The sequence below is a fragment of the Poecilia formosa genome, unplaced genomic scaffold (genome assembly GCF_000485575.1).
Source record: "Poecilia formosa unplaced genomic scaffold, Poecilia_formosa-5.1.2 Scaffold68, whole genome shotgun sequence".
Classification (NCBI taxonomy): Eukaryota; Metazoa; Chordata; class Actinopteri; order Cyprinodontiformes; family Poeciliidae; genus Poecilia; species Poecilia formosa.
In genome coordinates, this window is record NW_006800007.1 from 1891110 (window position 1) to 1912749 (window position 21640).

The 21640-nt window shown below is 38.7% G+C and overlaps 1 protein-coding gene across 6 annotated transcripts in view; it reads left to right on the forward strand.

The window, feature by feature from the left end:
- Window positions 1-21640, forward strand: part of atp11c (ATPase phospholipid transporting 11C (ATP11C blood group)) — a 50497-nt gene that overhangs the window by 22957 nt on the left and 5900 nt on the right. For all 6 annotated transcript variants that reach the window (XM_016672972.1, XM_016672975.1, XM_016672973.1 and 3 more), the window contains exons 3-24: window positions 2292-2381; window positions 8811-8891; window positions 9929-10036; window positions 10672-10800; window positions 11064-11152; window positions 11984-12034; window positions 12457-12521; window positions 12610-12691; window positions 12771-12915; window positions 14572-14769; window positions 15782-15952; window positions 16246-16472; window positions 16823-16894; window positions 16978-17051; window positions 17144-17247; window positions 17334-17515; window positions 17947-18213; window positions 18785-18962; window positions 19054-19156; window positions 19257-19402; window positions 19583-19642; window positions 20592-20719. In XM_016672972.1, the coding sequence (XP_016528458.1) occupies window positions 2292-2381; window positions 8811-8891; window positions 9929-10036; window positions 10672-10800; window positions 11064-11152; window positions 11984-12034; window positions 12457-12521; window positions 12610-12691; window positions 12771-12915; window positions 14572-14769; window positions 15782-15952; window positions 16246-16472; window positions 16823-16894; window positions 16978-17051; window positions 17144-17247; window positions 17334-17515; window positions 17947-18213; window positions 18785-18962; window positions 19054-19156; window positions 19257-19402; window positions 19583-19642; window positions 20592-20719 (2750 nt within the window). The remainder of the gene's footprint in view (window positions 1-2291; window positions 2382-8810; window positions 8892-9928; window positions 10037-10671; window positions 10801-11063; window positions 11153-11983; window positions 12035-12456; window positions 12522-12609; window positions 12692-12770; window positions 12916-14571; window positions 14770-15781; window positions 15953-16245; window positions 16473-16822; window positions 16895-16977; window positions 17052-17143; window positions 17248-17333; window positions 17516-17946; window positions 18214-18784; window positions 18963-19053; window positions 19157-19256; window positions 19403-19582; window positions 19643-20591; window positions 20720-21640) is intronic.

The following is a 21640-nucleotide window of genomic DNA, read 5'->3' on the forward strand; positions in this document are numbered from 1 at the left end:
CATTTGTGTTACGTTGTTTTGCAGATCAGTTGCTTCTTGTTGAGACTAGTTCACAGAAAGTCAAGCAGATAAAATGTGTTTCTTTATGGCCAGTATTGTCAGTGGTCATGGTCACTTAAACAAGAGCAAAAACAACTTAGTGCTGTGATTCGCTCCACATCGAAGAGTTCCCAAATAAAACACATAAATCAGCAAACTAAACCAGTGATGCCCTTAAAGGCCAGCTTCTAAGAACAAAAATAGTGACTGATAATTATTATGCTAATTATTTCTCTGACTCCCATATAATAAAACTATACATAGATTGCATAGTTATTTCTGCAAAACAGAAAATATTAAGAAGCATATTTGGACATTTATTACCAAAATTCAGTTTCCCTTTGGGATCAATAAAGTATTTTTAACTTGAATTGAATTTGAATTATAACAATATTTAACATTTCAAGTAATATAAAATAAGATGTCTGGTAAGGGATTTATGGAGATCTCAAAAGTAAGCGTGTAACTCTACACATAATCTCCAGTTTTGTGTGTATCTGGGCTTTAAAGTCAAAATTTTTTATGTTTTTCGTATCTTTCAAGCAAGATAAACAAACAGAAATGTATAAATTGAAATATGATTTCTTCTTTATTTAGCAAGGAATGTCAAAATCTTCTAACATTTTCTTAAAGTGTTTTTGACACTGGTGGCCTTTATTCGTTAGTAGCTCAAATCGGAGAAGGAGGGCTGGGAATCGAACCTGGGACAGCTGCGCTGATGACTGTAGCCTCTCCAGAAGGGGGACTGGCTCTACCACTGAGCCCACCTGGTTTCCCCTGTCGCAATAATTTGATCAAAATGTTCTAGCATTTCAATAAGTGACCGTTAAACTTATTGGGGATTTGTTTTGATATGTAATGATCCGGTTGGCTTGGATTGTGAAATTTCACTTGTGCGGGAAACGGCTCTTATTGTTTCCCACGATATGTCGGACAGACTTGCCTTGGCATCGTAGCGATGTCTGGCTTCATGTCTGCTTCTGTGAGCATGCCTGTGGCATCAGGGCTGAACGCCAGAAGCATGTGTTCTGTCCTGTTCTCTGTACCCGTAATGTTTACATTCAATGTAGAGAGGATTATGAAAAACACTGACATTAAACTTTGGTGCACCCCACTTTTATTCTCCATTGTCACTGTAGCAAGTTCCCAAAAGCTGATTTTCCTTACAGCTGGGAATTCTCCAGTTTGCTTTGGTGACACTTTTTATGGCAGAGCATAACATTTCCAGACATAAACAAGCTGCATACAAGGGTACTTGTAAATAATTTTTGTACGAATGCATTAGACCTCTACCCAAAGAATTAGAGATCATCCATTACACTGTGTAGGTGGAGGGCGTTCGAAACCTCTGCCGACAGACACAAATTAGAACAGAAGAGTAATGTTCTTTGGTCACATTAGTCTAAAATTTAATTATTTGGACACCAGAACAGAAGGCATGCTTGACATCAGCCAAATGTAGGCAGGGTAATTGTATCTGTAAAACACATTTTCAGCAATTAGACAATTTAAAGTGCTTTACATGATTAGCAGGTAAATAAAACGACAAGCTAGCTAAAAAACAAACATGCATTGCATTCCATCGTCAAACTAAGACAAACTATAGCAATCCCCACAGAACCTCATACAGACGGAAGCACAGTCGGAAATGTAATGGCTCACTACCATGAAAAGCACCATGAGTTTCACCATGTAACTGGTGCTTGATGAAATTATGAGATATGTAAAATAAATAAACAAACAAATAAAACTTAAGCAAATGTGAACTTTGCAGCACGGCGAGGTCTCAAAACATAACATAAAATCCATCCAGAACTGACTGAGAAGTAGGTTTGATCTGAATGGGAAGCTGTGTGTTGATATGAAGAGGCTGTACAAGCAAAGAGATCCTTAAAACATCAACACAGCTGAAAGTGAAGAATGTGGCAAACCTTCTTCAGTCCAAATAGATTTTAAATTTTGTTTCTTCCTGCAGTTAAATCTTCTTTTCTTTCTTTTTTTTCAGAAATGAATAAAAATAATAGACATCTGTATATCAACATTTCTTAATTAAAAACCGAATATCATTTGGGAGTCCTGTTTTCTTTACATCAAGAAGGTTTACAAGCACACTATGTTTTGGATGTCGCTTTCATTTGTTGGTTTGTCTTTTACCAAATCAAATATCCTGCTGAAACGTTGGGTATATGAAATAAAAACACACAAAAAAATAAGTAAAATATCTGACTTGTATTTATGTTTTTCTTTTGCAGTATACAGTCTGGAACTTTCTACCAAAGAACCTGTTTGAACAATTTCGAAGAATTGCCAATTTTTACTTCCTTATCATCTTCCTGGTACAGGTAAGTTCGAGCTTTCAGTATGCTAAACCAATGAAAAGGTTTGATGGTGCATGTGCGTGTCTGGGTGGGTCCGTGCCTTTAAGGACACAGTGAATCCTGTTACACAGTAGTTGTGGTGCAGAATGTATATTTGCACAAGGAAGTGGTGTGAAGCTGTATCTATTTGTGCTAACACCTACTTTTACAGTATGTGTGAAATTTGTACTTCTGTAATGGTTCAGAAGCACACATGTTTATATTCAGCACGTATTACACCTTGGATATTTTTGACGTCTTGTGTTTTAAGAAAAATATGTGTAAAGAAGTAAATACACTGATTAAATATTAATATGAGAGCCAAATGAAAAATGAAAATAAAGATCTGTGACTGATTACATTAAGGGTTTATTACCTATAAATATATCCACTTATCTGCGGGTGGTATTGTGCTACAACTTCTGTCCAGTTTCTAAATAGCTCTTAACCTAAGGATCTATTTGTATAGACATTACTGTTCTCCTCTTGTGTGGTATCAAAAGTGAAGAAGGGGTTTGAGAGCGCATCTGCTTTTGTTCCTCTGTTAGCTGTAGTGTCTTTTTTCTGATCCCTTAAAGTGGGAACTATCTACTCTCCTTTTAAAAGGAGCCAGAGCGGTCTCTAAAGTAGACAGATTCTAGTTTGGGCTTGCTCATGGGGCTGGATCTTCTTTCTCAGGTGTCATACTGACTAAATGAGCTGAAACTGACGGCTCCTTTCAGTCCAGTTCTGCAGCCAAAAGAGGCAGATCACCATTCTGTTTTTGACATCTCTCACTATCTTAAATTGGGCCAAATAATTAAAGTTCCTCCCAACCCTTTGATCATCTTTAACACCTTCTCGGGATTTATGCTTTTCATTTTGTCAGTTTGCTTCAAATTTATCCTAAGCTGGTGTTTTTCCCCCCCAGGTGAATTCGTGGGAAAAAAAGCAGGTGTTAAGGGCGCACAATATTCAGTGTGTGTAAGCCAACATAAATGTTTTCTTCAGTTGCATGTTGCCACATGATGCAGATTTCTGGTGTAGAGTATTAGTAGAGGAACATTTCTGTTTTTTTTTTTTCCCTGGAAACATGAGTCAGTGGGTGTCCCCGGGTTGTTAACGGTGTTTACTGATGCTGAAGCATGATCGGCACTTCTTTGCTAAAGCCGTCCTTTGCAGGAAGCTCCTCATGGTGAGCACTCGGTTCTGTTTCACCGGGATTTTAGACGGCGAGGAACAGGTACACACGTCGCGCCGCTGATTCGCGCTTGCATTTTTTTCTGACAGAAATAAACCGTCTCACATCCCTTGAGAGAGACTATATGCAAATACCCTAACGCCATCCAATCTCCGACTCCATTCCATCAACCTTTTGTCTCCCCTTTTTATTGTCAGGGTTGCCGTCGTTCTTTCTCAGTCTCTATCCCACATAGCCCCCCGTGTCTCTGCAGCGCTGCGCTGCTGACGTCAGCAGCCAGGGAGCCCTCTGTACTTCACAGCGACACAAATAGACACAGGCTGATAAAAAAGCACCACTCTTCTATAAATAGCCCCTGAATGTCTTTGCCTGAGAGTTCAGTCGAACAGGAATAGAGCACTGTGAGAGACAGAAACTGAAAATGAGAACGGGAGAGCGGGAGGGAACGGGGGCTGCCGGGGTAGGAGGACATCAAGACCCACGGCACAGAAATGGGGACCCCGGAGACCTGCTGTCTGTTGCTCACCCTGACACATTTCCTGCATCAGATGAAGTGCTGCTGTGCTCTGCTGCTCTGAAATCACACCCGCATATCAGCAGGAGTACACAGTTCACTCATACTGCAGAGTTTTACTTTATTTATTTATATATTTTCTGGCATTGCATTTGGTGCATTGGAGAAAGGTGGTGGGAGAACTGAAAGTGTTTTTTGTGCAGGAAACATGATGTGCGGAATATTTGTGACGACTGAGGACTGTTTGGGAAAATCACTGGACTTGAAAGACTTGGGTAGATTTTTGTTTTCTTTGGGTGCATTCAAACTAGCCCTGATTCGTCCACTTCAATCCAAATTTAGTTTGTTTGCCTAGAAAGTCCGGATTGTTTGGGGAGGTGTGAAAGTGTAATCAAACTCTGGTTCACCTAAAAGCCTCTGTCTCAGTTTGGTTGAAGTGAACGCTGGTGCAGTTTAATGCATATGTGAATGACAAGTGGACCGGAGTCCGCTCCAAAAGCAGGATGAGAACTACAGCACAGTCCATTCTGGGTAAATACAACCTAAACAAAAGTCACCTAGTCTAGAGCTGCTGGAAGAAATGGCTCGAGGTCTTTTAACAAAGATAAAAGAGAAATCCTATGTTAAAATCTGACGCCGCTCCATTTTTGTTTATATTTGGTGAAGAAGAAAGCTGTGCTCATGTTTTCTTATTAAGTTTGGCTGTTGTTTACTTCAGCAGTTCTTGGTGCTGCTCCGCCACATGTGAGAAGGGTCAAAAAGGTTTTTCAAAGGGTTTGGATTGTTTGACATAGAGCAGAGTGAAAGCCAACTCCACCAGCTGAAAATGTAACAAATGTTGCCATTTTTGTCACCAATCGAAATGAGTCTCTTGGACTATGAGGGAGTTTTCACACCTATCAGTTGAGTGTTGCAGCCCAAGTTAACTTTGAAAAAACCATGATGCTCGAAACATTTAGATATTTGTGGAATTCACCAAGCCTTGTATAACAATGAAGGTTTTAGCCCTGTACAGTTTCATAGTTATAAAACCTGGATAGTGGCCTACAATACAGGCATACAAACTCAATTTCTTTATAACTCTAATCATGCAGGGCATCTTTTGATAGGGAACTCTAATGTGAAACTCCAAGCCCCATTGTGCAATTTTAAAAAAAAAAAAAAAGGTAGCAATGTAAAGTGAAACCAGAACTCAACAGTCTGGGGAACAGCTAAGCCAGAGTTTAAGGACTCTTGTTTGCGGTTACAATTTCTCAGTGACATGGAAAATGGCACGTTATGCAAACCTCTTGATGTAGTGATATGTTTGCGCTGCGACCTTCTTCTTCGAGATATCAGATTGACTAAAAAAATAAGATACCAGATACAAATGACTGAAATTGACTTTTTCTGTAGGGTTACTGTACCTTTTGCATTATTGGGGGAAAACTGGTGCTCCTCTTCATTGAAATAAACTGGATGAGGTTGTTTGGCCATCTGATCAGGATTTCCAGACATGTCCTACCAGGACTCACTGGTGCAGACCCAGAACTCGGTCTGTTCTGACCTTTGAATGCCTTGTGACCCCCAGAATGGACTGGAGTGTCAATAGGGAGAGAGATGGGTTTCCCTCCTTGACCTGTTCCGCCAATGACTCAATCTTGGAAGACAATGGGTGGAGAAAGAACTAAAGCTTTTTCTGTATTTACCTACAGCAGTAAAACATTTAGTTGCCTCACTTCAGATGGATTTACCTAAATGTAAATATACTTGGCATAATGAACAACCCAGTGAAAGTGTAGTGTTGAGACAGGCCTGAATTGAGTTATCCACTCACGGACGGTGGCATCAGTCGCCACCATTAAGCTATTTTAAATGCAAAGTGATTTTCCATATTACCGCAGTTCTTCTAAAGTTAAATTCTGCTGTTCTGTTAAAAAACCTGCCTGAAAGCCATGCAGAGTTAAATTTAGCAAGACATTCTGCATATTAGCTGGTTCAATAATAGAAAAGCTTAGTTTTTAATAGGACTTTAAAACTTAAAAAGGAGCATTTCTCAAATACTTTATACTTCTTCGGCTTCAAATACACAGATATTTGTGTATCTGAGGTTTAGGTCGTTCAAATAGAGAGATTTAAGGAAGCTAGATCTAATTTCAACAGGAAGCAGCAATGTAACTCAGATCCACTTCAGGTTGTGTTTAGCTCCAGAGCTGTTCGTCATCGTTCAGACTTTACATCCAACATTTAGGATTATTAGCTCTAGCTTTCAGTGGGCTGCCCAGCTCATCAAGGAGACCTGTTGATAATGCACAGCTTTCAAAGTCTGTTTACTCATTACAGTGTTATTTACTAAAAAATGATGTATATTTGATTATGTCTTTCTTTCCAAGACATTATTCTTTAAGTTTAAACTTTTCAGTTTCATCTTGTTCAGACTGTTTATCCCCACAACAAGGACCAAACAACCCTCTGCAGAAAACCTTTAGTAACACAAACCTGCACTTATCAACAGACCAATTAATGTAATGGAAACCAGCTCCGGCCTTGTTCCCTCTGTTCCTGTTTTAATTATAAAAGCTATCATGATGCTTTTGAGGGTGAGAAGCTTGTCAGCTCAAGCTTCTCAGTTTTGTTGTGAAAAGAGAATGAAAGTACTCTTTTAGATCTAACTTTTATATCCAGACACTAAAAAAAGCCCCTTTTGTCCACAGTTTCTTTTTTTAGTCCTTTATTGTACACTTGAGATACGCCAAAGTAGTGCTGAGAATGTTCAAGCCAAGGTTATTTATAAAGCATAGTTTAAACAACTGCTTCTGAAGTTCTGTAGTTTAAAAATAGCTTTAAAAGACGCAAAGTGCAGTGTAAAGATTGCTTTGCATGCTTTGGCTTCACTCTGAGATGTGTGTGGTCTTCTGAATGCTTCATCATCTGGGTATCCTCTCTTTGGTTCTTGTGGTTGTGGTTGTTCCCACTTTTATTTGACATTTAAATATTGTGAAGGGTTCTTGAAGATTGGGATGGTTGGTCATTTTTGAAGCTTTAGTTTACTTTATTGTCTTGCAAACTTGTTTGCTGGTCTAAAATGCTTTTTATGTGGCTCCAAATGTGAACAAGTGAAGCTTATTTTATAAAACATCACATCATGTTGTGTTTACTTGTGGTGAAAAGACTAGAAATAACCTCTTTTTTTTCTTGACATCCGACGTTAAACCACACTAAACTAACCTAAATGTTTTAGGCCACAATTATTTGCACTTGGTAAATGCCAGAGATGATTCCTTACTTTCAATCAATTCAGAGAGCTACATAAATTCATTCATTATTTGGCAGAACTACCTTTAATCTGTACATTTTGTTTCATCCTGCCTCAACAGATTTTCTCATAAGAAGAGCGTTTTCAGCAGCCGACATCTGAAAAAGTTTTTGATCCTCTTCCAAACTCATAAAAATTTAAGATTTACCTGAGTTGTCCCTGTTTTTTAGTATTAGTTTTGTGATGCTAAGAATTGTTTGCATTGGATTTCAAAAGACGATGTAGATTGCTTCAATTGCCTCCACTTTTAATCACAATAACGTTTCGGAACATGACGTGTGAGCTTGTTAATCGGTGCATAACTTAAATGATTAGAAAGAACAATGTGTTACTCAGTTCAGTAATCCACCAGCTTACAGTAACTTGCAGCTTTGAGACACTTGAAGCAGATACATGTGTATCATTTTTATGCATGCAAACTGCTTTCTATACATTTGGAGTGTTGTTGTATAGACCTACTGCATCTGGATGACTTATGGATGAGTTATGAGTATTTACTTTAGTTCTTTTTGAACAAAGAACTGATATAATTTTGGCACCACTGTGTGTGTCAGATTAATTTATGCCCAAGTTATTTTTGCTAGACTTGACAACATCTTTACTTGCGTTTGCATGTGAACAGGTTTCTTACTGCGTAATCATTGTGGGTTTGCATTCCTGTTGATTTGGAAATGTTGCTTCATTTTTAGGTCATGCAAGTGAGAAACACAGAAGCATAAAACTTTCTAGTTGTTGTTGCCAGAATATAAATGAGTTGAGTATGCCATGTCTGTGCACGCTGTCATAATGAAACCGGCTGTTCCGCCAGAAAGGAGACTTAGGTGGCACGATGTAGGGGGGCAAATCTGCATTATGTGGGATCAAGGATGCCAGAGTAAATCCATTAGTTGGGTTCTAGGGACACATGAGCACATAGAACTGATTGTCTCATTAGACTTCAGTTGGAGCCTTTTTTGAAGTGGTTGTTTGGGATATTACCAGATCTAAACTCATACGATGCATAGAGCTTCAGTGGAAGCACACATTGTATTCCGCTCCACAGAGCTCGGGGGGGGCGAGGTAACGGGAATTTGACAAAGCTCCTTGCTGGCCTTCTACTATGGCTTGGCAGAGACACAAAAGTGTTGGCATGCCTCCAGATTAAGCACTCTGTCCCAGGCTCTCTTGATTAAAAGTTCTTTGGCCCAGAACCTCCTTTGCTTCCCTCCAAAATATGAATGTCTCCCTCATGTTTCTCCTTATGGCCAAATATGCGGTGTGGTGTAAGTATCTTAGAGAAATGGATTTCCCCCTGGATTAAGGGTTAACCCAAACCTTTCAACTATCACCACGAAATGTTCTTGCCATTGAAAAAACACGCCGCAGAGGGAATTTATAATTAATGCTTTAATGCACACTGTTTTTTTTTTTTTTCTTTCCCTGCAGGTGATAGTGGACACCCCCACCAGCCCAGTCACCAGTGGCCTACCTTTATTTTTTGTCATCACAGTAACTGCTGTCAAACAGGTAAAATCCTGCCTAATGAGGCAGATCAGTGCTGATAACAGAAATGTCATTAGCTCTCCATTGCAATGTCCTCATTTTCTCATTGTCTTCTACTGCATTATGCCCCCCACTCTCCATATAACACATTAAGTTCTGTTGCCTTTACTACTCCCACGTTGTTTTTTGTATAAAGTACTCGACTAATGCTCTCTTGGGTTCTGTATTAATGTGCTTTGCTGGTGAGTTCTGATTGGGGTGAAGATGAAATGGGCTCCTGGGAAGTGTGAGTAAATGTAGAGCGAATGAGCGAGCCAGTCTATTACAGAGATACAAACGATCAGGGGGAGTGTCCGCTTCTTCCTCTCTGTTGCTGCAACATCCCAGTGTCAGGTGTATTGTTTTTAGTTGCTCCCCTGCTGGGACTTTGAAATGGACAATAGTGGGTGGACTTCCCTGCAAAAATAAAAGGGGGCCACTCACATTAGCGGAGCACTTCCAGCCAGGTTTTGATGAGAGATTCCAAGGAGGTGTGCCCAACTTTATTACTGTGACTGAAGTGATTTCTGCTGCCTCTCTTCATCCTCTCCCTGGCGTTATTCCTCTATGTTAATCAACCAGACTTTCTCCTCCCATCACCTTTCCCTGTAATCTCACATTTTGGCTCAAGATCAATGTTGGCATGGATTGAACTCTTTCTTTCTACCCTCAGCACCTCTTGTACTTTCATCGCTGTATTTTAAGAATAAACCAGATTTTATTTCTTTCTTGACTGCAGAATGTGCATTATTTTGTTCCTGGCTTAGTATATCTTCATGGTCTGCTGTTTAGTAGTTCTTCTGGGCAATTAACATCAACCAGTCACCTTACAGGAATTGTTCTTTTGTCATGTTCAGAGGTCGTAATTGTGTCCATGCCCCACTTTTTCCGCATTCTGTGACTTTCTATTGATCTCAGAGCTCTTAGTGTCTCGTGGGTATTAATGGGTCAGTGAAAGTTTATCATTTTTCTGTTTGCTCAGCAGATAAACCAATTTAGATTTTTTTGACACATTGCCACAGGGATATGAGGACTGGCTGCGGCACAAGGCTGACCGGGAGGTGAACGAGTACCGGGTGTCCGTACTAGAGGATGGCCGGAGGATACGGAAGATGAGTGCTAAAATCAAGGTAACTTTTTGCACACACATCCTAACTTGGATCAGCAGGAATAAAAATAACAATGTTTTTGCACTGAGAAGTTGTTAGAGTGAGAGGGCTGGTGATAATCAATACCAATATGTGTCTTCTGTTGCTGTTCACTCTGATTTAATGTCAATATTAAGAGTTGGGTTTGCTCTGTTTGTTAAGCAACCTATAAAATCATTCCAGCATTCGGAGGCTGAGAAACTCAAGATAAACTGGTGTTGTTTATACGTTGGGCTTTATATGCAGGTGTACCAAAGTTTCAAGCTGTCAAACTGCTGTTTTTTTTCAGTATGCAAGCTAAGCTAAAATTAAACTTCCAGGAAATGATTTGCTTTAGATGTTCTGCTATTCTTTGTAGTGATGTTTCCGACAGCCATGAAGCACGTGTCTGCCTGCAAGCATTCACACTGACACGCCTCTGAATATTAAGCACAGGAAGTGCAAAGTCACTGATATTTACTGTTTAAATCCCTGTGAAATCCATGATTCTGTCCAACATTTACAATTCCTATTGCATTTCCCACTGAATCTACTGTTTAATTTACATTAATCATTGTTGTGTATGTTGTCTGTTATTCTACTTCATTGTGCTATTTTACTTATTGTAAACCCTTCAGGTTGGAGACATTTTGGAAGTAGAAGAAGATGAGACCTTTCCCTGTGATCTAATCCTGCTGCAGTCCAGCCGAGATGATGGCACATGTTTTGTTACCACAGCAAGTCTGGATGGAGAGTCCAACCATAAAGTGAGATGCACTGCCACTCATCTCCACTTACTGTCCTAATCCCTATTAATATCATCAGAAGATCTTAGTCAGTCATCACATGCTTCTCTCATCTGTTGCATTATTATCTTCATATTCATTTGTCACAGCATTTTAATACCTTTTTTAAACTCCCACTCTTCCTCTAGCTGAGTGAGAAAGAGAACAGGAAGCTAAAAAGGCCGTTTGACCTTACTGAGTCCTGGCTTTCAGTTCTTACTCTGCTTGTTTGTTCCATCTTCTAGACACACTACACAGTGGCAGACCTAGAGAGTGATCTGCAGTATCTCAGTGCCACCATCGAGTGTGAACAGCCTCAGCCTGACCTTTACAAGTAAGTCAGTCACCAGGTGGTCTCAGCAGATTTACACTACATGATTATGATGTCTTTTGAAAATGCTAGCCTGATGCCTAGCAATAACATGAAGATGATACAGCGACAGCTGAAATCAGATATTTTTATGCTCTTTACGGAAAGAAATATAACTTTTTCTTGTCACTGACAATAATTCAAGCTCAACACTATTTTTATTTACTAAATACCACAAATTTTGACAAAACCTTTTAGAGATTTATTTGAAACGATTGCTCCAAGCTATATGACTTTGGTCAAGCATTTAGGATTTCCTTCCTCAAGCGTCTCACAGTAATTTATTTGTATTTTGACCCGTTTCTCCTGGTAGAACTGGTGAAACTAAATCATATTTTATGCTGAGAAACCTTACTCAATCATGGCTGGCAGTTCTTACTCTGCCAGTCATGATTGACTGGCAAAGTAAAAAAAAAAAAGCAGCATAGAAAAAGCTCCATGTTTTATGCTGCTTTGCTCCAACACAAATTGAGTTTCTTGTCTGAGTCCCTTTGCAAATGCTAACCTTTCTAGATTGCTTTTAGAGTTATGACTTCTTGCTCTCTGGGTGGCGTCTCAGTCCATGACATCATCAGTAGGGTTTTCCCAAATTGTTCATAGACATGATGGACTTAGTGTACATAAACTTCCAAATTTTAATAAATACATGAAAATGTTCTCTCACTGCGCTGATAATTGGCAAAGATTTAGTTCGATTTAATGTCATGAGAGAAGAAGGTCATCAGTCTTTCTATGCAGTGTATTTAAATATCTGTTTTCCATTGTATATACTAAGTGGATGTTGTTCTGTTCCAGATTTGTCGGCCGTATGCACATTTACAGAAACAGTCAGGAGCCTGACGTGAGGTGAGAGCTCTCATGCACAGCAATCTCAATCCACTTTAAACGGGAGCAAAATCAAAACATGGTTCCTTAAGCACCCATTTGTTTCCCTTTGCATCTCTAACAAATCACTTCTCTATTGATCCTTCATTGCAAACAAGCATTAACATTAAAACAGGCTGGCAGGGGTTTAGCCACTGCTTCCAAAGCACTCCCACTGGCATTTCTCATTGACTACTTTGTAATGGCCACAAACAAATTCCACTGTCCTTCTGAAGAGCACTGGGACGGGCGTAAACCTGGACTGCAGCCCCGCTGTCACTGCGTATTTTAGAACGGATGCCAGATGCCCTGCCAGGTTCCCATTTACAGAATAGAGGAGTGTGTGGATTGCACAGCTCCTGAATCGCAGCACAAGTGTTTAACCCACTGATGTGATTGTGCAGATCTTTAGGCCCAGAAAACCTGCTGCTGAAAGGAGCAAATTTGAAGAACACTCAGAAGATATGTGGTGAGTCAAATGAAAGCAGTGTCACTCAGTGGGCTTTTATGCTGAAAGCTGATCCTTTTTTTCTGTTTTTTCTGGGGGTTTTCTCAAGGTGTCGCAGTTTACACTGGAATGGAGACAAAAATGGCTCTCAACTACCAGGGAAAATCGCAAAAACGGTCCGCTGTGGAGAAGTATGTCTGTAGCTAGAACCGCAGATGAGATTAAACAGGTCTGGCCCACTGCTTGTTGTAACCAACACTGTTATTTCAGGTCCATCAACGCCTTCCTCCTGGTTTACCTTTTCATCCTGGTGAGCAAAGCGCTTGTGTGCACCACACTGAAGTATGTGTGGCAGAGCAAACACGATGAGACGTGGTACAACGAGAAAACGCAGAAGGAGAAGGAAACTAATCAGGTGCTGTTAACTTGTTTTTGAAAAAACATTGATAAAATGTCTGCATGATTTTAAAACTGGTGCATTGCTGTCCCTACAACAAAACGTCAACCAAACATGATTTAGATAGCAGTTTATGTTTTAAGCTCTAACTGAAAAATGGATTTGTTTAGATCTGCCCTGTCAATAACTACAGTTACTTTATAACCGGGTAACATACAGTTATGTTTTCAAAGGTTTGTTTTGTACACTATCATATGAGGAAATTAGCTTTCAGCTTCTTTTGAAAGAGAAAAAAATGATGTGAAACAAAAACACGTTGGCATTTATTTTTCAACTTGGTTTAAAAGTCATTATGACTCAGTTGCATTTACGGAAATTATTATTGCCTAGAATGGAAGCACAGTTTGAAAACGATGTGTGTGTCTATCACATGAAATCCAAGTAAACTATGTTGCAGTTTGTGCCACTAATGAGAAAAAAAAAAAAAAAAGCACAAAACAGTTGAGTAATTTTGCAAGGCAAGTTGTTTGCTAAATAATTAAATTAAATGTTGAACTGAAACTTTATATTTCTTAGGATAATTGTCACCTAAACGCAACCTTCTGGAAAGTCTTCAACTTTTTATTTATTCACTCTTAATAACCTTTTGGTTGAATAAAACTCACCAGGCTGCGGATGTCCTTTTTGAGACTGAAAGCTGACCAGGTGCTTTGGTTTCACTTCAGCTTCTAAATGCAAATTTGAAACATTAAATCCTAATGCATCGTTGTTGAGCTCCGTGACGTTAAATATTTACTGGTGATTGCTCCAGCCTTTAGGCCACTGCTCCATGTGTGATGTTTTACACACTGTGACGCAAAGAAAACATGTGAATTGGCCACTGCTGACCGACTTCACTACATGCTCCTTTCTCCTTGTGTTTGTTCTTTAGTTAACTGTGAAACTTGTTCCTTATTTGCTGTACAAACCTTTGTGTGGGGGAGCTGATTTCAGCTGAAAAACAAAATGTTCTCAACACAGAGCACAGTTCAATCAAAATTTCACAAAGTCAACTTCATAAAAAAAATCAAGTGCAGTTACTGTACTTTCTCTGACATTGTACTAGTGTACTGAATGGTGCTGATTTTAGTTTATTTTTTGTCATTGGTATTGACCCACAGTTTATAAAAGTCAGCTGCATAAGACAAGTTACCCAACATGGTGGCATTATCTTGAAAATGGGGCAGAGTTTAGTTTTTTATAACTTGTTCTTGTTTCCTTATAATAAAATAATGCCATAGTTTGTAAATTTTTGTTTGCAATGTTGCAAATCAGTCTTTTAAAATAGAAATATTGTAGTTGTGTATAAAAAATAGTGGTGATTATTCGCATTTGTAAAGTGTATATAAAAAAAGTGCTTCAATTAAAATACAATTTTTGTTGATTAGTAAAGAATTAAACATTTATGATTAATATTTTTTAAAACAGAAACATATAAAAACATTCTGGATTAAAACTACTACTCACCTCCAGTTCTGACAGCATGTTTGTTTATATTTTATATCACAATTAAATGCACTACCTTTTATTATCTTTTATCTTTTACATGCGAAAGTTTCAACTGCAGAAAAGTTGTTAGTTTTAACGTTATTGGGAACCTGCGTCTCATTTTAACTTTCTTTTTTTTATCAACAGTACCTAAAAATGTTCACAGACTTCCTGTCCTTCATGGTGCTCTTCAACTTCATCATTCCGGTGTCCATGTACGTCACGGTTGAGATGCAAAAGTTCTTGGGGTCCTTTTTCATTACATGGGACAAAGATTTCTTCGACCCTGAAATCCAAGAGGGGGCGCTGGTCAACACATCAGACCTCAATGAGGAGTTGGGACAGGTCAGGCCGCAAGATGCATTCAAATAACACTTTTGATTGACCGTTTTTCTTTTTTATGTTTCTAATTTTGTTATCCAAACATACATTTCTAAGTAAAAAGAAAGAATAAACATGTGGTAGATGTTTGTTACTAGCCGTGTTGTGTAAAGAATTTTACTTTTGGCTACTCTGCTTTTAATAAAGTAACACAAGGAGTAAAACAAGCTGATGTTGGAGGCTCTACCTCCTCTGTTGGAGCCTGCTGCTAGGAGCTTGCCAAATATAATATTACAACAATGTTACTGTAACTGGAGAGATGGATTATGCTTCATTTCTTTACCGGTTTCAATTTATGTAAGCAGAAAAAAAAATAAATGCAAGTTTCCTCTTTCAGCCAGCAGACTGGCAGTGTGCAGCAATAGGTAGAGCAAGTATGGTACTGGCTTACTCTATGCACTACACAGCTTCAGTCTCATTATTTTTAATTCTTTTAAATTTTTACCCATTTTATCTAACTTGTGGTTATATTTGTAATTACTAATATGTAATACTTTGGATGGAGTAGTTTGTCAACAAATAAGCAATTTCTCCTCTGAATTATTAAACTGTATTGTGCAGCATATTGAATTCTTAGACATATGGGATTTATTGCATCCCGAAAAGAATATTGAAACGTTAGTATAAAATGTGAAAATAAAAACATTTGGGTTTTCTCAACTTTTGTTGCAGAGATTCCAGAAAATTTGCATACTTGAAAAAAAATCTAACTTGGATTATGAGTGACTCCTGCTACAGAAAAAAAAGAAAAATAAAAGATGCATAAGCAGTAGATTTGCAACACAGTTAATTAATTTTCTTTTTATACATCTGATCATCACAAAAAGTGCATTTTTTTTGTAGCAGCTACACTTAGCATTTAAAATAAATACAAGAATTTGCACCTTACCAATTTGACACAAGCTGTGCAATTCTCTTTCTAATATAATTTTTTATTGTTTTACATTTTGTGCTTTCTCCATGATGTTTACTGCAGGTGGAGTACATCTTCACAGACAAGACCGGCACCCTCACTCAGAACAACATGGAGTTCATAGAGTGCTGCATCGACGGCTTCCAGTACAAGCATGGGGACGGGAGCTCAGAGTTGGACGGGTTTTGCGTCACAGATGGACCTGTAAACAAAATCCAGCAGAAAGCTGGCAGGGTGAGTGTTGTGTTGCCCCACCATCTGGTACAAGAAGTCATGCAGGCATTAGCATATGGCCATTACATAGCTCATTGGTCAGAAAGACCCTTCATAGGTCACCCATGTGTGGCCTGTGACATGTCGACATATGCAGTTAACATGAAGTAGGAAAAATGTTTGCTCTGGAAAGAAGCACCTGTTAATTTTTGTAGAACTTATTTTGATAAAAAGTAAATTCAGTCGTGTTGAAATGAGCTAACTTGTTTGATTTTAGTTTCCTTTAATGAGTTGTGTTTTTGTTTTGTTGTTAGGAGAGGGAGGAGCTTTTCCTTCGTGCCCTCTGTCTGTGCCACACAGTTCAGGTGAAAGAGTCTACAAAGCAGAGGCAAGACCAGAATGACCAGTTTGACCAGATTGACCAGATTGACCAAGTCGATGGCTTAGGGCTCGATCACGGGTTTCTGGACCCGCCACAGAAGGAAATGGGCTTCATAGCTTCCTCGCCCGATGAGATTGCTCTGGTTAAGGGAGCCATGAGGTAAAAAAAAAAGATGAGAGCTTTGTTGCTGTTACAACATGTTTTCCTTCCCCCTAATTTTGCTTTAATATGCTGAATCTGAACAGTCAGCTTCTTAAATAATGAGGTTTTGTGACTATTTACTGTCAAGTCAGCAGTCTCTCACACACGATTCACTAGGACAATAATATGTCTGCATTGAGAAACTCTTGAATGATGTTGTGTAATATTTATATTTTCTAACATACTGAATTTTGAGTGTTCAGTAGTTTTAGGACTTGGTCATCAAATTTAGCCCAAAGTAAAGCACAAATCACACAAATGCATGACTAAGAAATGTCGCATGTTCAGTCATTTGTCTCCATCTGCAGGTACGGCTTCACGTTTCTGGGCCTTGAAAGTAAAAACATGAAAATTCTTAACAGGAATAAAGATGTTGAAACGTAAGTCAGTAACATTTGGATTGTCATAATTGATTTTTGTGTATTCTTTTTTAAACTTAATTTCAATTTTGTGTTACTTGAAGGTATGAACTACTTCATGTGTTAAACTTTGACCCTGTGAGAAGGCGGATGAGTGTAATGGTCAGATCCAAAACAGGTGAGCTGAAGACTTTAACTTACTGCATTTTTATTTGATTTACTGTCGATTTTCAACATTCACCTTGTCTAATTGTTTATGTTTGTGTCCAGGTGACATATTGCTTTTCTGCAAGGGGGCAGATTCTTCTATTTTCCCTCAAGTCAGACAGGAGGAGGTGGAGAGGATACGCATGCATGTGGAACGCAACGCAACCGTGAGCGAAAAACAAACTGTTGTAGCTTCTTCACCAAACAGTCTCAAGGTTTTCTGTGGTAACATTTTTTTTCTCTCTCTGTCTAGGAGGGCTATCGCACATTGTGTGTAGCTTACAAACATCTCAGCGCACAGGAGTACGCCAGGGCAGACGCAGACTTGAGAGAAGCTAGACTGGCTCTCCAGGACAGAGAGGAGAAGCTAATGGCTGTTTACAACCGAGTGGAGACTGATATGATTTTAATAGGAGCTACAGCTGTGGAAGATCAGTGGGTGCTAACTCCACATACTGTAGTCAAACTCTGTTTTAAAATGCAAAAGATCAGATTTTACTTTAAAAGGTTTTACAAGTTACAAATGACCTCATTTAAAATCTAAAGCTTTCCTAAGTGCCTTTCTTTTGTCTTACAGTTAGGAGTTCCTTCTGTTAAATTTTCTGTAGCTTGTGCCCCATCTTACACTGCCACCATGTGGTTATGTACTGCTTCACAATCTTAAGATTTCAAAATGCTAAAACAAATTGTTGGTTTTATATGTTAAATATTTTCATTGTTAGTAAAACAAAATTTCCAAAAATATTGTGATTAATCAATTTAGCTCAACTTGTTGGGCACAATTAACATAAATTTTCTTCCTTTTTTGTGTTTTACTTAGCAAAGTGTTCTCATTCTCCTCGAATGCGTCTCTTTCTACCCAACAGGCTTCAGGACGAGGCGGCACAGACCATGGAGGCTCTGCAGGGAGCAGGCATGAAGGTTTGGGTTCTGACAGGGGATAAGATGGAGACGGCCAAGTCCACCTGCTACGCTTGTGGACTGTTTAAGAAAAACACGGAACTGCTGGAGCTGACGCTGCGCACTCTTGAGGATGGAGGGAGGAGTCGGGAGGAGAGGCTGCATGATCTGTTACTTGAGTACCATAAGAAAGCTGTTCAAGATGCCCCACCTGTGAAATTAGGAATTACCAGGTTGGTATCTTACCATTATACAATAATAACCCCTATTCTGTGCCTTGCAAGAAACACTGAACAACCTTAAATGTTTTCACATTTTGTCTCATTACAACCACAAAATTCAGTGTGTTTTATGGAGATTTTGTGCGATAGACCAACACAAATCTGCAAAGTGGAAGGAAAATGATTCATAGTTCTTAAATGTTCTGCAAATAAACATCTTCTGCAAATAAACATCTTCTGCAAATAAACATCTCAAAAGTGAAATTATACCCTGAGTCACTAATACAGTTACAGCTATACATGTTTTAAGACAGCTGCGCACATCTAATGACTAACAATTTTTATTTGCAAAACAGCTCAAGCTCAGATTGGATGGAAAGTGCTTGTGAAAATCAAATGTTGCCATAAATTCTCACTTTGATACATCTTCTCATCAATGCTGAACAGGAAAAAACTAGCAACCCTTTGAATATTATGTTTGTGGAGCAACAAAATGTGAAGAAGTTGGCTTGTGTAATGCTATTAAAAGGTTTTTGTATCAGAAGTTGTAACTCATTCCTTATTTTCCTGCTGTTTGCTGCAGGAGTTGGTCTGTAGCCGGACATGATTACGGTTTCATCATCGATGGAGCTTCTTTGTCGATGGTTCTCAGCTCCTCCTCTGAACCAAACTCCAGAAGATACAAGAACCTGTTTCTGCAGATCTGTCAGAACTGCACGTCTGTTCTCTGCTGCCGCATGGCCCCTCTGCAGAAAGCCCAGGTCAGATCCGGTTATTTCAGTGAACTGGATTTATCACTTTAACAGCAAACGCTTAGCAACATACAGCTCTCTGTTTTACTCCCATCTGTAGATTGTTAAACTGGTGAAGAACTCCAAAGGCAACCCAATTACTCTTTCCATTGGTGATGGAGCAAATGACGTTAGCATGATCTTGGAAGCTCATGTTGGCATTGGTAAGAAATCAGTGTAAATGTGGGGAACTGCTATCATTTGGTACAGGTTATGTTTTGACCCTCGGTATATTTTCGTTTTTGTTTGGCCCTGGTGTTCCAGGTATTAAGGGTAAAGAGGGTCGGCAGGCAGTAAAGAACAGTGATTATGCTATCCCCAAACTCAAGCACCTCAAGAAACTTTTGTTGGCTCATGGACATCTTTACTACGTTCGCATTGCACACCTGGTGCAGTACTTCTTTTACAAGGTAACCAAAACTGATTTTGCCTTTTTAATGTTCCAATGCCTTGCTGCATTCATATTCAAAACTTACATTGATCAGCTACTGTTTGCGAGACGTTTTCCAGAAATAACAAAACAACAAACTTTTGAGTTAAAATTAAACTACTCATAACTTTGAACAACTTTTTCTTATTTTTTTCTACAGAATCTTTGCTTCATCTTACCTCAGTTTTTGTACCAGTTCTTCTGTGGCTATTCCCAGCAAGTGAGTTTTTCCTTAGCGACAATGAGGTTTGAAAATGTTGTGATCACTAAAGATGACTGAGCCCATTTCCCTTAAATTACCCCACCCCCTCTGGCCCTGTGACCTTTGAGCTCTGTTGAAATAATCTCAACCCTGGTGATGTTTGTGCAATCAAACTATTATAAAGGTATAACAAGAATTTTGTTATGGATATACCACAGGGAACCTGCAGTGGTGTGAAAAAATATTTGCACTCTTACAGACTTATTCTGTTTTTATTTCTTTTTGTCACTCTGATAACCAGATTTTAATATAAAAGAACAAAAAAAACAGAGAAATCTAAAGCTGCAGTTTTTAAATCATTTTTAATTGAGGGGAAAAAAACTGTCCAAACTAACAGTGGAGCATTTTCGACCATGTCTTGTTGGTGAGTTTTAGATCATTTAGACCAAAACCCAAGTGTGCTTGATCTTAAGGCAACATGATGGATGTTTTCCAATAACGTATATCAATTGAGGGAAGTCTTTCAGGCCCTGCAGAAGCAAATCATACCAAGACCATCACACTGCCACCACTATGCTTTACTATTAATGTGTGGTTGATTTTTTTTTTCTCAAATTATGTTTTCATGTAGTTGGAAACGTTGGTTTAGATTTTTTTCCCTTCCAAACAACATAATCACATATATTTACTGAGATATCACTGATTCCAAGTGCTGAAAATGCAAAAATGAAAGTCTGTAAAGCTTCAAACACTTTTTCATGCCTCTGCTATTCTTTCTTTTGACCCACAAACAGATCTAAGTTCCTGAAAGTAATATTTATGCTTCCTCAGATGGCTTCCTTTTAAGACATATAGGTGTTTTTGAGTTTTTTTCTACTCCTTCATATTAATCCCCAGTCACCCCACCCCTTCTCCTCCTCCCTCCGTCCTGCCCCTCTTTCCCTTCCTCCTGCTCCGTCCTCCCCAGCCCCTGTACGATGCAGCCTATCTGACGATGTACAACATCTGCTTCACCTCTATGCCCATCCTGGCTTACAGCCTTTTGGAGCAGCACATTTGCATTGAGGTTCTTTTGGAACACTCCACCCTCTACAGGTAACTTAGTGGTATTGCGCCTTTTGAAAAGTGCAGGTCTTGTTAGAGGTTTTTATGTTCTCATTATTTTCAAAGTGATTTGGGGTTTTGAACTATCAGTTATTGATGTATTTTGCGAATAGACTGTAAAATTAAACAATCAACCTTTAACAATTTTCCCATATCCATTATACTGACATAAGTATGCCTAATTACTGGGTTTATTAACGATTTAATAAATCGTTAATAAGTGTATTTATCTTTGCATAAATGAATGTATTTCTCGTAACCATGAAGTGAACTTTATTGAAGTTTGGTTCACATTTAAAAGTGTTTTCCATGCCAGGAAACCAACCAATTTAAATTAACTCTACCAGTTCTCCCAGTAAGAGTAGCTAAATATCTAACCACAACTATGATGATGATGACTGCAGAAGTTATATGGTTGCCATAGGACATTTCAGATGATGTAGGAGTGCATCAGCCTTTATGTATAATTTTGACAGTGGATGTGAGAAAATACGCCAAAGATTCAAACTTGTCCACCCAGTTCTTTTTGTTTTAAATGTATTCATTTCATACTGAAAAAAAAACAAACAATCAAATTCAACATTCAAATTTGATATTCATAATACAAGGCGGATTCATGTTGGGGTAGTAGATCCGGTATAGGAGGGGAGGGCTGGGAGGGATTTCTGTTGTGTGTGTCTTCGTCAGCTTTTTTGTGGTTTATGTAAAAAATAATAAAAAGACCTTGATCANTTTTTTTTTTTTTTTTTAATGTATTCATTTCATACTGAAAAAAAAAAACAATCAAATTCAACATTAAAATTTGATATTCATAATACAAGGTGGATTCATGTTGGGGTAGTATATCCGTTATAGGAGGGGAGGGCTGGGAGGGATTTCTGTTGTGTGTGTCTTCGTCAGCTTTTTTGTGGT